The 14,448-nt window shown below is 39.8% G+C and overlaps 1 protein-coding gene across 2 annotated transcripts in view; it reads right to left on the bottom strand.

Moving 5' to 3' along the window:
• DDO (D-aspartate oxidase) overlaps positions 1-14,448 on the bottom strand; it is a 36,158-nt gene extending 21,710 nt beyond the window's left edge. Inside the window, exons 1-2 of one of the 2 annotated variants that reach the window (XM_058174036.1) lie at positions 14,361-14,448; positions 294-471 (exon numbers count right to left, since the gene is read on the bottom strand). In XM_058174036.1, coding sequence (XP_058030019.1) covers positions 294-465 — 172 coding nt within the window. In that variant the 5' untranslated portion in view covers positions 466-471; positions 14,361-14,448. The remainder of the gene's footprint in view (positions 1-293; positions 472-14,360) is intronic. The other variant, XM_058174046.1, reaches the window with a different exon arrangement.

Below are 14,448 nucleotides of genomic sequence, written 5' to 3'. Positions count from 1 at the left end.
GTAACAGCTTGTACCATCACATACAGCATGGAGTTACTCTGGAACTTTTAGAAAAGCATCCAGTCTTAAAGATAAGCAGATAGTGTCTTTTTCTAAATAAATTGCAACAGCTTCAGCTGTCTGACTCAAAATGTACCGGTTAAGAGGCTGGAAGAATGTCCCTTGAAACTGCAGCTGTACTTCCTAGAAAACTGATTTTGGGGCAACAAAGTAAAAATTGGGGGGAAAGTAGGCATAAAATAAATACTTGGACAACTTCAGATTTTGCTTTCCGAAATGTAAATTTTGCTTGCCTGGATAAAGATGTGGGATAAGCATTCCTGCAGCAACATCACTGGTCGTGTTAGGAGAAAATCTATCAGCCATGACAGACACAGTGCAGTTTGTAATGGAGTCTGAAATGTACACAGCGGTGGATAAACCGATTAGACCAGCACCAAGAACGACAATCTTTGCCTTGGCCATGTTCTGCTAAGAGAAAGAGGAAGAAGGGGTCTGAGTTTGAAGAAAAGGCTTCGCATGGTTGGTTGCCAAGAAATCTACTCAACCTAGCCATGAAGTAACTAGGGGTTGAGTGCAAGCTGAAGGATACTGTTGCTAAAAAGATTACTTACACCATGTAACTTTTTAAAGTATCTCAATTAATTCTATTATACATATTTAATTCTCCACAGAAAAACAAAAAGGTATGAATGAGCTCTTAATAGAATAGAATAGAATAGAATTTTATTGGCCAAGTGTGATTGGACACACAAGGAATTTGTCTTGGTGCATATGCTCTCAGTGTACATAAAAGAAAAGATACGTTCATCAAGGTACAACATTTACAACACAATTGATGATCAATATATCAATATAAATCATAAGGATTGCCAGCAACAAGTTATAGTCATACAGTCATAAGTGGAAAGAGATTGGTGATGGGAACTATGAAACGATTAATAGTAGTGCAGATTCAGTAAATAGTCTGACAGTGTTGAGGGAATTATTTGTTTAGCAGAGTGATGGCCTTCGGGAAAAAACTGTTCTTGTGTCTAGTTGTTCTGGTGTGCAGTGCTCTATAGCGTCGTTTTGAGGGTAGGAGTTGAAACAGTTTATGTCCAGGATGCGAGGGATCTGCAAATATTTTCACGGCCCTCTTCTTGATTCGTGCAGTATACAGGTCCTCAATGGAAGGCAAGTTGGTAGCAATTATTTTTTCTGCAGTTCTAATTATCCTCTGAAGGCTGTGTGTTTCTTGTTGGGTTGCAGAACCGAACCAGACAGTTATAGAGGTGCAAATGACAGACTCAATAATTCCTCTGTAGAATTGGATCAGCAGCTCCTTGGGCAGTTTGAGCTTACTGAGTTGGCGCAGAAAGAACATTCTTTGTTGTCCTCTTTTAATGATGTTTTTGATGTTAGCTGTCCATTTGAGATCTTGCGATATGATAGAACCCAGAAATTTGAAGGTTTCTACTGTTGATACTGTGTTGTCAAGTATTGTGAGAGGTGGAAGTATGGAAGGGTTTTTCCTAAAATCTACCACCATTTCTACGGTTTTGAGTGTGTTCAGTTCCAGATTGTTTTGGTTGCACCACAAGGCTAGTCGTTCGACCTCTCGTCTATATGCGGATTCGTCATTGTCTCGAATGAGACCAATCACTGTTGTGTCATCTGCGAACTTCAGTAGCTTAACAAATGGATCATTGGAGATGCAGTCATTGGTATACAGAGAGAAGAGAAGTGGGGAGAGCACACAGCCTTGGGGGGCCCCTGTGCTAATTGTACAGGTATTTGATGTGATCTTGCTTAGCTTCACCTGCTGCTTCCTGTTTGTTAGGAAGCTTGTGATCCACTTACAAGTCTGTTCCGTACCTGTAGCTGGTTTAGCTTAGTTAGAAGAATGTCTGGAATGATGGTATTGAATGCTGAACTAAAGTCTACAAAAGGACCCTTGCATAGGTCTTTGGAGACTCAAGATGTTGTAGGATGTAGTGCAGAGCCATATTAACAGCATCATCTGTTGATCTATTTGCTCGGTATGCAAATTGCAAGGGGTCTAAAAGCGGATTCGTGATGGTTTTCAGGTAGGAAAGCACTAGCCTTTCAAAGGTTTTCATGACTACAGATGTTAGAGCAACTGGTCTGTAGTCATTCAGTTCCTTGATGGTGGGCTTCTTCGGCACTGGGATGATGGTAGAGCGTTTGAAGCAAGAAGGAACATAGCACATCTCTAGTGATTTATTGAAAATATGGGTGAAGATGGGGCCAATTGGTCAGCACAGACTTTTAAGCAAGAAGGAGTTATCTTGTCTGGGCCTGGAGCTTTTCCTGGCTTTTGTCTGTGAAATAGGTCCTGCACTTCCTTTTCTGTGATCACTAGGGGTTGTGAACCCAATGAAATGGGGTCAGTTGTAGGAGGCTTGGCTGTTGTTGGTGTGTCTGAGATGGGGTTGTGGAGATAGGTGGCTGTAGTTTCCTTTCAAACCTGCAGTAAAACTCATTCAGGTCATCTGCCAGTTGTTGATTACCTTCAGCCTGGGAAGGAGGTTTGCCATAGCCGGTGATATTTTTAAGAGTTTTCCACATGTTTGCTGGTTCATTTGCTGAAAATTGATTCTTTAGCTTTTCAGAGTAGCTTCTTTTGCTGCTCTTATCTCCTTGTTAGTGCATTTCTGGCCTGATTGTACAGCATTTTATCACCTTTTCTGTAGGCTTCCTCTTTGGAATGTCGTGGCTGCTTAAGTTTAGGTGTAAACCAAGGTTTGTTATTACTGTGTATTCGCAAGTTCCTTGTAGGTACATAGGTCTTCACAGAAGCTGACATATGATGTTACAGTATCTGTGAGTTCATCCAGGTCTGCAGAGGTATCTTTAAAAATATTCCAATCAGTGCAGTCAAAACATGCCTGTAGCTTTAATTCTGATTCCTCCGTCCAGGTTTTCACTGATTTAATTATTGGTTTTATGGCTTTAAGTCTTTGCCTGTAAGCAGGTACAAGGTGAATCATGCAATGATCAGAGTGTCCTACAGCTGCACGTGGTAAAGACCGATAGGCATCTTTTAGTGTTGTGTAGCAGTGGTCTAGAGTATTCTTGCCTCTGGTGGGACAATTGACATGCTGAAAGTATTTTGGTAGTTCTTTCCTTAAGTTTGCCTTGTTTAGATCTCCCAAAACAATGGCCAGTGAATCAGGGTGTTTGGCTTCAGCCTCCATGATTTGGTCAGCTAGAGTTCGTAATGCCTCGTTTACACAGGCTTGTGGTGGGACATAAACAGCAATTAGAAGAAATGAGGAAAATTCACGAGGCGAATAGTAAGGTTTGCAGTTGATAATTAGAGTCTCTAAATTGTTGTCACAGAATTTGTAAATTATGTTAAAATCTTGACACCAGGTTGAATTAATATATAGGCATAAGCCTCCTTTCTTTTTACCAGATGTTTCTGGAACCCTGTCTGATCGTTCAATTTGAAATCCTGGAATGTTCAGGCTGCTATTTTCAATTGATTCATTTAACCAGGTTTCAGAGAAGCATAGGACTGCTGAATTGCGAAAATCAGAATAGTATTTGTTTAAGAGGAGTATTTCATCCATCTTATTTGCAAGTGAGCGTATATTTGTTAGGAAAATTGAAGGCAGAGGAGTTTTAGTGCGAGTTCTTAGCTTGATTAAGATCCCAGATCTTTTACCTCGTTTCCTTCGTTTCCGTCGTTTGGTTTTTTTAGTAATCCATGGCTCCGTGGGAATTGCCTCCTCCTGTGTTAGAATCTCCTCCGTGTTTGTAAAGACAGGCGGGGGTGAGATTAAAGAAAGCTGCTCCTTAAAGAAATTAAATCCTTAAGCCATACTCTGTCCAGCTGGGGTGAAGGGGTTTAACAGGAGAATGTGACCACCTATACACTTGTCTGAATGATCCCATTTGGAGAAAATTAAATTGGCAACTGGAAACTGGAAACCAGTTGCATTATTATCTGCCACAATATAGGTTTTTCTTTTGGTTTAATCATTATCATCATCATCATCATCATTTTAGCCGTTGTGTATCCACTGTAGGATGAAGGCCTCCTCCGCATGTTTCCAACCAATATGGTCCTGAGCTTTCTTTTGCCAATCGGACCCACAATACTTGCTGATGTCATCGATCTATCTTATTTTAGGTCTCTTTTGTGGATGCTTTTTATCAAGTAGGATCCATTCTATGACCCCCTTGGTCCACCTGCCATCAGTTCTTCTTGCTATGTGATCAGCTCATTTCATTTCAATTCTTCTACTCTCTTGACGATATCCTATACTTTCATTTGTTCTCTAATACATGCGCAGATCTTTCGATATTGTTTTGTAATGCCAAGCATGCATCTTTCCATGGCTCTTTGTACCACTCTTAGCTTTTATATAATTGTGAGGTTAGTGTCCATGTTTCACCGTATTATGGTTTAATATTATGGTTTAATATGTCATATGGTATAGGGTTTCCTGACTAAGCAGGGGGTTGAACTAGAAGACCTCCAAGGTCACTTCCAACTCTGTTATTCTATTCTATTCTGTTCTGTTCTGTTCTATATAAATCCAGCTATTGTGATTTATAAACTATATTTTATTAGTTAACGTGCTGTGCAAATACAGACTATTTTGTCTTATTCAATAAACAGTAGTTTAAGAGCTGGAGTTGGACGTTTGTAGCTGGCACGATTGTATTTAAATACCAAATCAAAAAGTAAAACAACTTTTCTGACCTTGCTAACTTTAGCTATCTTGGCAGTTAGGGGCAGCATTGATACATTCTCTTCTTTAAGCTAAGACAAAGCCGATCATTATTTGCTTAAAATCAAAGATCAGCACAAAATGCAAAAGATTCAACAAAAAAAATCATTGCAAAACATAGCACATGGAAGGAAACCTAGCAAGAGGCCTCATGCTGATGCTGTGTCCTTGACTAAAAGCATCAACAGAGGTGTTTGGAGACCTACTCTTAGGTCAGGCACATGTTATTTATTCGATTGAAACTGCTTCTTCAAGGTTTTTGTAAGTAAATAATTGGAGGGCCAGGGTGATTCTTTTTTTTTATTCTTGTGACCTATGATACCCATCACCTTGGGAGAGCTTAACTGATGTATTCATGCAATGTTCCCTGTGCAATCAAGTTAACTAGCTGGAAGTAGCTAGAAAAAAGCAAGGTACATCCAGACTATTATGAGACTTTTTAAAACCAGCAGTTCAGAAGCAGCAGGCCCTGTCCCTTCCCTTCCCTTCCCTTCCTTTCCCTTCCCTTCCCTTTTCCTTTCCCTTCCCTTCCCTTTTCCTTTCTAAAGCATGCTAAACAAAAATGTATTCTCAGTTATTCAACTTGCTTAATTTTAACAGTATTCTTTTGTTGACAGAATTATCAAAGCAGTGAATCAGAAACCTTTGCCAATATTTTTCTGTTGCACATCCAGACCTGCTTTCGGCCCATCCCTGCATCAAGAATGGCCCACATCTGGATTGTGTCCCTTCAAAGAAGAGCTACCTAGCAGAATCAAAACTTCCTAGTTTAACTTAATAAGTAACGTTAATTCGTAGGTGTCAATAGATGGGCATGCCAGATAAGAGATCTGGAGAGAACATCTGTAAGCTCTTCCTAAATGCTGTTGAGGGCACAGTGCATTCCTCCAGTTCCTAAGCCAACAGAAAACTCATGAAGTAATTTGTGTTGTCCCAACTGACAACTTCAAATCTGCCAAAGGAACAAGATGTGCAAAGTACAATTTTACTGCAAGACAATTTAAGGAAAGAGAATGGCAAATTTCACTGGCTTCGTTTCCCCTCTCTCCCAAAATCAGCATCAGGTAGGAAAAATTTCCATCAATCCCAGTCCATGGAAGAAGGGGCCACCCTGGTGAATGTAGCTTCACCTATCTTTCTAGTCACCTGTGTGATAGTTAAACCATAGACTGTTTTCAAAAAGTTTTTCTGCTGACAGGACACTTTGCAATGCATTAAGACAGCTCCCTCCACTTAACCCTGGACCATTCTCCACCCCACCGCACAGACGCTCCAGAAAACTGGTAATCTTTAACAAATCAATCAGCCTTCCTGTCACTTGAGCAGAAGGGAATCTGGCAGAGAACGCTTGCCATTTTTACTCCAGTTCCAGAATATCCCACGTTAATGCTACAAGAGAATGATTTGTTAGCAAGTGGTTGCACCTGAAATTATACCAGGTGGGCAAAATAGCACTGAATAAGAAAAATGGCACATCCTTCCTTCCAAAATCATAAAAAAGGTAATAAATGTGCCAAACCCTTTGTTGGCAAAAACAACAAAACATTTTGACAGTTTTTGGAGGCAGAACAATCAATACAGTTTCTTCCCTGTTAAATCAATCCACAGCCCCTTTCTTTTTTTCCCTCTGGATCCAGTGAAAGACTCTTGAACATTTGTTTAATGATATTATCTTTGTTTATTGGTGAAATACAACAGATGGGAGTAATACATTCATGATAGCTCAATAAAACATATAAATACAGTTAATGTCTGCACAAACAATCAACATGCCGAAGTTTTAAGAAATGGAAAATTCACTTTCTATGATTTAGAGATGAAGTAAATTTATTTTTTACTTCAGGGACATGGTGGCTCAGTGGCTAAGATACTGAGCTTGTCGATCGAAAGGGCAGCAGTTCAGCATCCCTAGTGCCGCAGGGGGAGCTCCCATTAGTTGTCCCAGCTTCTGCCAACCTAGCACTTCGAAAGCACGTAAAAAATGCAAATAGAAAATAGGGACCACCTTTGGTGGGAAGGTAACAGCATTCCGTGTGCCTTTGGCATTTAGTCATGACCACAGAGATGTCTTCGGACTCTTAGACTTTGAAATGGAGATGAGTACCGCCCCCTAGAGTCAGGAATGACTAGCACATATGTGCGAGGGGGACCTTTACCTTAAATTTATCAGAACATTTCTATTGAATTCCTCAATGAATGTTTGAAAAAGGATGGATCTTTTTTTGTCGGTATTTTAAGACATTCAAGGATTCTTTTATCTGCATGATTTTGTCATGTTCCGTCACGGTTCTTTCTTGGTCCCACATGAATACATAGGATAATACAATTTTAGGAAAAAAACGTAATAGTATATCAATATATAGTTGTGATGATGTTTTTATTAGAAAGTAGGGTTTCATGTTCCACAAACATAATTATTCTATGTAGAAGGGAAGAAATTTACACTCCTGGTGTGAAAAACAGGATTCGATAGATGTGTCCTTTATAATCTAGAACAGGGCTTTTCAAACTTGGCAACTTTAGGAAGTGTGCACTTCAGCTCCCAAAGTTGAAGTAATATATTTATATATGGTCTAGATTTCACGTTGGACGATTTAACTAGTTTTTGTTAAATATTTTTTTCTTAAAGTAGCAAATGAAAAGAGATTGTTTTTATTTTAACCCTATGTTTAATAACAAGTCCAGTGGTCTACCGGAAGACTACTACTTTCCAAAGGCATGTTAGGCAGGCTTCATCCACTCCTTTTTAGAATGTCAAGACATTCTAGACCAGTTTTTTCTAAATCAGACATTGTAGATCACGGGTGTCAAACTTGTCACGTTGCCATCATGTGACGTTTCACGACATTTTCCCCTTCGTGGAGCTGCAGTGGGAGTGGCCTACACGTGACACATCTGGCCTGCAGGCCACCAGTTTGACACCCCTGTAAATGTAGATCAACATGCTGGCTGTGGAATTCTGGGAGTTGAAGTTCACACTTCTTAAAGTTAACAAGTTTAAAAAGCAGTGTCCAGTTTTTCCTGCAGCCTAAGCCAGCATAGTCACAGTCAGCAGAGCACAATAATGGGGGAGTGGGGGGGGGGAGTGGGGGAGGGGGAAGGGAAAAATAATGTGCCCATATCAGCCTCACCCAGACGAAGTCAGTCCATGGCTACAGCAGTGTGTGCAAGTGTCACATATAATTTGCATGCCAATACATACGGCAGAAGAAGACAGAAACTTTTTAAATGCAAGATAAATAATGATTTGATAGCCAGACAGTTTTCTCTTATAAATGCTCAGTTGTTGTTCCCATTTTACAAATGCCCAATCTCACATATACTAAAAACATGGATATATGGCATAGCCATTTAAAACAAATATTTCATATTTTTGAATGGAGTGAGGAATGACTTTTGTGGTTTCTTTACATTGGTTTTTTTTCTTTCTATGGGTTTTTGTTTGTGTGGCTCTATCTAGGGCAGGGTTGTCAAACTCCTGGCCCATGGGCCGAATGCATCATGTGATGGCCCCGCTCACCCCAGTTTAGTGAAGGGGAAAAAAGTCCCGATATGTCATGTGACGACGTGATGATGTGAGTTTGACACCCCTGATCTAGAGTATTTATCTATATCATGAATCATAGTAGCACACTCAATCATGTGGATGTTTTGTGCTTTTCAACTGGTCAGCTGCAAAGAGAGGTTCATGACCTTCCCATCCTGTCCTCAATATCCAATGGCTGCAAAAGGGAAGATGATCCCACTAAAAACGTGCAAACAGTTTGGAGGGATTGAGGAGCAGAAATATTGCTGTTTTGAAGTGTACTAAATGATAACTTGGCAGAGGTTTGTGGCACTGGGTATCAAATTGTCATATAAATGCTTTATGTACATATATGTTCAGAATCACTATTTAAGAATATACCTTTGCTCCAGACTTAGATTCTATAATGATATTATCTTTGATTTATATATAAATAGATGCAGTTTAGGAAACAAGTTGGGGTTTTTTTTAATGGGTTTGAACAGGATGTCTTTTGCAATCTGTTTAAAAATTGTTGAAAAGCTTGAACTTTCTAGGCAGCTTTGCCATTTTACCGATCTGTTTTGCTTCAAAACAAGAATCTGAACTTTGAACTTGGCAAGAAAAAAATCCAGTTGATAATTTCCCAAATATATTACCTGGAAAGGGCAACCAGTTAAAAGAACAGCTGAAGTATTTGTTCTTTGTCCCTTCTAGAAAAGAATAAATCGTTTTTTTCAATGTGTATGGATTCCTGCCATACCCATCCTTTCAAAAGTCATATTGCAAAAGGTTTGGTAGACCGAATGACTTTTTAAACTTCTCTGAGGATCTTCTGAGAGTTCTCTTTGAGTATTTGATATATAGGCTTACAAATTGAAGATGGCTAGCTAAATCCCCCCCTCCAATTAATTTTTGTGTTTTATTTCCAAGCATTCATACTTTTTTATTAAGGTGGGATTTTAAAGCCACATATACAATATACTTTGCTTTATTTTATTTCATTTATTAGAAAAAACAAATGAACTCTGGGAATTGAAATCCACACATATGAAGGACCTCCAGGTTGGAGAAAACTGCTCTGGAAAACATATACGGTGGTCTGATTCACAGATCATGTAGAGAGTTGACATTTATTGCTAACGAAATTATCTGTCTTAGATTACTTTCCCACCATTCTGTAATCTGCAGGAAAATAAAAATTCACAATCTACAGCTATAATTCAGAATCTGACAAGAAAAAGTGAACAATTCACTTAAAGAATCAAAGCTATTTGGCTCCTGGAACCTTTGCATTGATTTCTGAATGAACTTTCAGATATTATTACCATTGCCATCATCCTATTTAAATAATACATTCTGAATGTGTGTGCTTCCCAAATAGTGGGTTGTGGCTAACAATCTGCTAAATCACTATATAACAATACATTAATTTGCAAGGTAATCACTAGATTAGCGATCCTTTTTTCCATAAAATACCTTGGCTATTTGGGGAAAAACTGATTATACTTGAGGCATGCTCTTATTTTATGAAAAAATCTTATGCGAAGGCCTTAATTGACTAAATAATTGATGGCAAGAACTTTAAAGAACATCATTCACTATACAGACCAAGAAAAAACAAGGGTACAGGGACAGAAAGATACGGACAGGTCTAAACTACATTTCTTTAAATAATTTTTTACCTCTGTCTTCAATTGCATTTGCTTACTGCTACTTGATTTTTTCTACAATTCGTGTAACATCTCTTATCCCAAAATTGTAATGGATATCTCTGTAAATGTGTACAGTATTTATACAATACTTGAGGCAACTGAATTCAAGATAATGAATTCAGTATTATAATGTGGAATCAACACTCCGGTGGTCCTTGGGCAACAGCAGTGGTACCCATGTTTATTTCTTGGTAAGTATTACTGAATTCATTAGGACCAACAATTACTTCTCTTTTTCAATTGCTATTTCCTTTCTTGGCAAATAGAAACAGGAAGAAACAGTTTCTGCCTGGAAAATCTGTCCTTCTAACTGAATTTAACTTTTTTTAAAAGAGTTACTATGGTTATATATTACCTAAATTTCATTAAGGTTAATTTTTTTCCCCATTTGCTAGTTTAAGATAATTGTTTTAGCATAAATTCCTTTTTACACCAATGTAAAGGACTGTGTAAGTTGTTGCTCAAAATAATATAAATGCTCCAAAGAGCACTGCGATGGGCTCAAACATCCTAAGGTTGAAGATTTGGTATACTTCTATTTTTCCATTATTTCCATTCTCAATACCTTCAAAATGAAGTTGATAGTTGATCAACTATCACATTAATTATCAACCGCCCTAAAACCCAGATATTAAATACTATTGGAAGAGAAAATAGAATTTTCACCGACGGGAATTTGAGGTAGGCTGAAATCAGAATGGGCTGACCTACAGTACTGCAGAGCTTCAAAAGATCTATGGTGGCTTCCCATTCAAAGCTATTTCAAATGTACCAATACATCCAGGTCCAGAGAGATTCCAAACTGCAAAAGGACCCTCATGTGAATGCCCTCTTGGTAATAGCTAGAATACTACATTTGATCTAGCTCAGGGGTATCAAACTCAAGGCTCAGATCCGGCCTGTGGGGTGTTTAGATCTGGCCCACAGGCCCCCCAGGAAACAGCGAAGGACTGGCCCGCAGTGCCTTTGCCAGTGAAAACGGAGCTCGCGAAGGCTGCAGGAGGCCCTCCCGAGCTCCGTTTTCACTAGCAGAGGGTTGCAGGTCCCTGCAGCTGAAAACGGAACTCGGGAACCTGTTTTCGCTGGCAGAGCACTCAGGCCACCACATGCACCCCAAAACAAGTGACATCAAGCTGGCCACACCCACGCCCACCTGGCCATGCCCACCACAACCCCCCCAAGGTCAAACACAACCTGATGCAGCCCTCAATGAAAGGGCTCATGGAGGGAAGTATGCAGTGGAGTAGGCTCTGTTTTAGGCCCAGTACTCTTCAACATCTTCATCAATGACTTGGACGAGGGGATAGATGGGGAACCCATCAAATTTGCAGATGACACCAAGCTGGCAGGAATAGCCAACACTCCAGAAGATAGGCTCAAGATTCAGAACGATCTTGACAGACTTGAACATTGGGCGCTATCTAACAAAATGAAATTCAACAGTGAAAAAAGTAAGGTTCTACATTTAGGCCAAAAAAACAAAATGCACAGGTACAGGATATGTGTACCTTGCTCAATAGTAGTAACTGTGAGAGGGATCTTGGAGTCCTAGTGGACAACCATTTTGATATGAGCCAGCAGTGTGCAGCAGCTGCCAAAAAAGCCAGCACAGTTCTGGGCTGTATAAACAGAGGAATAGAATCAAGATGGGGCTCCCCTTGAAGAGCACCCGGAGACTTCAGCTAGTTCAGAATGCGGCTGCGCGGGTTATCGAGGGAGCGTCTCGGAGCTCCCACATAACACCTATCCTGCGCAGACTGCACTGGCTACCTGTTGTTTTCCGGGTGCGCTTCAAGGTATTGGTTACCACCTTTAAAGCGCTCCATGGCTTAGGACCGGGCTATCTACGGGACCGCCTACTGCCGGCTTCTATCTCCCATCGTCCGGTACGCTCCCACAGAGAGGGACTCCTCAGGGTGCCGTCAGCCAAACAGTGTCGACTGGCGGCCCCCAGGGGGAGGGCCTTCTCTGTGGGAGCTCCGACCCTGTGGAACGAACTTCCCCTCGGACTTCGACAATTACCTGACCTTAGGACCTTTCGCCGCGAACTTAAAACTTATTTATTTCGTATGGCTGGACTAGCCTGATTTTTATTTTTATTGGATGGGTTTTTAAAATTTTGTTATTTTACGGAGGAGTACGTTTTTTAACATTTTGGGCATTTGAATTAGTTTTTTAAGGGATGTTTTTAATTACTGTGTGTATTTATATTTTATCTGCCTGTTCACCGCCCTGAGTCCTTCGGGAGAAGGGCGGTATACAAATTAAAATATTATTAAAAAAAATATTAATATTAAGATCACATGAAGTGTTAATACCACTTTATAATGCCTTGGTAAGGCCACACTTGGAATACTGCATTCAGTTTTGGTCGCCACAGTGTAAAAAAGATGTTGAGACTCTAGAAAGAGTGCAGAGAAGAGCAACAAAGATGATTAGGGGACTGGAAGCTAAAACATATGAAGAACGGTTGCAAGAACTGGGTATGCCTAGTTTAATGAAAAGAAGGACTAGGGGAGACGTGATAGCAGTGTTCCAATATCTCAGGGGTTGCCACAAAGAAGAGGGAGTCAAACTATTCTCCAAAGCATCTGAGGGTAGAACAAGAAGCAATGGGTGGAAACTAATCAAGGAGAGATGCAACTTAGAGCTAAGGAGAAATTTCCTGACGGTTAGAACAATTAATCAGTGGAACAACTTGCCTGCAGAAGTTGTAAATGCTCCAACACTGGAAATTTTAAAGAAAATGTTGGATAGCCATTTGTCTGAAATGGTGTAGGGTTTCCTGCCTGGGCAGGGAGTTGGACTAGACCTCCAAGGTCCCTTCCAACTCTGATATTATTATTATTATTATTATTATTATTATTATTATTATTATTGTTGTTGTTGTTGTTGTTGTTGTTATTATTATTATTATTATTATTATAAATTGAGTTTGTTAGTCTTGATCTAGCTTGTGCCATTCAGATGGCACAAGCTAGATCAAATCAAGCTCACAATTTTAGTTTTTAACAATGTGGTTTAAGCACATTGCCACATGTCTGCTATTTTTACACAAACCCAATCCTTGTGAAATAAGTTGGAATGGATCTGCAGGTGTCCTCATTATCTTTGACCTCAAACAGCTGACCAATATAGGGGTACAAAAAGCAGCACTCCAGTCTATCAGCCAACCCACCCACCCCCCTTGGGAAAGTACCTCCTTTGGTGGAAAAAAAGAAAACTTTTTTCTTTGTAAGGAGGCAAAAGAGAATAAGGTTACAAGGCATTCTCTCTATCTCCAGTGAAAAGTGAGCCTTGCTGGTTTATGGGAAAGGTGGAAGGGAGGCAAGGCAGGAGGACAGAAAACTCTTGCCAATGAGAAACTGACCATTCCCAAATGTGAGTGTCCCATAAATTAAATAGTAGATTTGTCAAGTCAGAAGCACATCAGATTAGCTGCTCCATGTAAGAAAACCACATGGAAATACAGAGGAACAGTAAATGGACCCTCAAACAAGGCCACAACTTAATTTGGAGGGTTTCTTTAAAAAAAAAAGAACCTGTCAGAGGCCAATACTGTGGCTATCTCTCTTTTTATGCTCTTCGTGGCTTCCTCGCCATCTTGGCTGAAATCAGAGACTTGTGATCACTAGATCTTGTGAATAAAAGTTCAGTTAGGCTAATAAAGGCATTTCCTTCCGATGGATTTTGAGTCTATGGACTTTTGCTTACTCAAAAATGAGCCCCATTTCCAAGGAGTAGCTCCTGTGTTCCTAAATAATTGCATAGCATTTTTGCTGAGTGTTCATGGCAGATAAAGCTTTCTTAGAGATTCATCAAACAGGTGGGTTCTTATAGAAGCATATGCTGTAAAAAAAGATGTTAACTGTTAAGGAGTCACCGGACACTTTGGTTATTTTTAGTGCAAAAGGTCAGTAGCTCTGGACATGTCACTGCTCCAGTAAAATAAGAAAAAATCACAGAATGAATATGAGAATATCTTTCCCCCCCAAGCATTTTAATGCTGTCAGGAGTTTGAATGTATCAATAAATACCAGTCACTAAGCTTATTTCATGAATATTAATGACACACCATCACTTTTCAGGAATCAATCCATTTTTGTGTGGGTGTGTGGTTCAAAATATCGTTCTTCCAAAGATAGTTATGACAAGGAAAAATTTTAAAAAAAAAAGACCTGTTGATGGCTTGACAGATATCAGGGAAGAGCAATTTCTCCACGGCTGCAAAAAAAACAACAACCCTTATGTTGCTGTAAAGTACTATTTAACATACGTTTCATGTGCAAGCCTGCATTTACTTAAGAGTTGACTGAGTACATCATCGACTTAAAGGAGCTTTCAAGAACCACACGTATTACATGAGGAAAGGGGAGGAGGGGAGGACAGAAATACCTTTCTTCACAGGAGAAACCAGATATTTTCTGACAAGTGCCGCTTTCGCACAGCAGCGTTGCGTATCAGAGAAGCCGGCTGGTCCAAA

Source organism: Ahaetulla prasina, chromosome 1, assembly GCF_028640845.1.
Source record: "Ahaetulla prasina isolate Xishuangbanna chromosome 1, ASM2864084v1, whole genome shotgun sequence".
Lineage (NCBI taxonomy): Eukaryota > Metazoa > Chordata > Lepidosauria > Squamata > Colubridae > Ahaetulla > Ahaetulla prasina.
The sequence above is the reverse complement of the archived record's forward strand: the minus strand, read 5'-3'. Positions and strand labels throughout refer to the sequence as shown.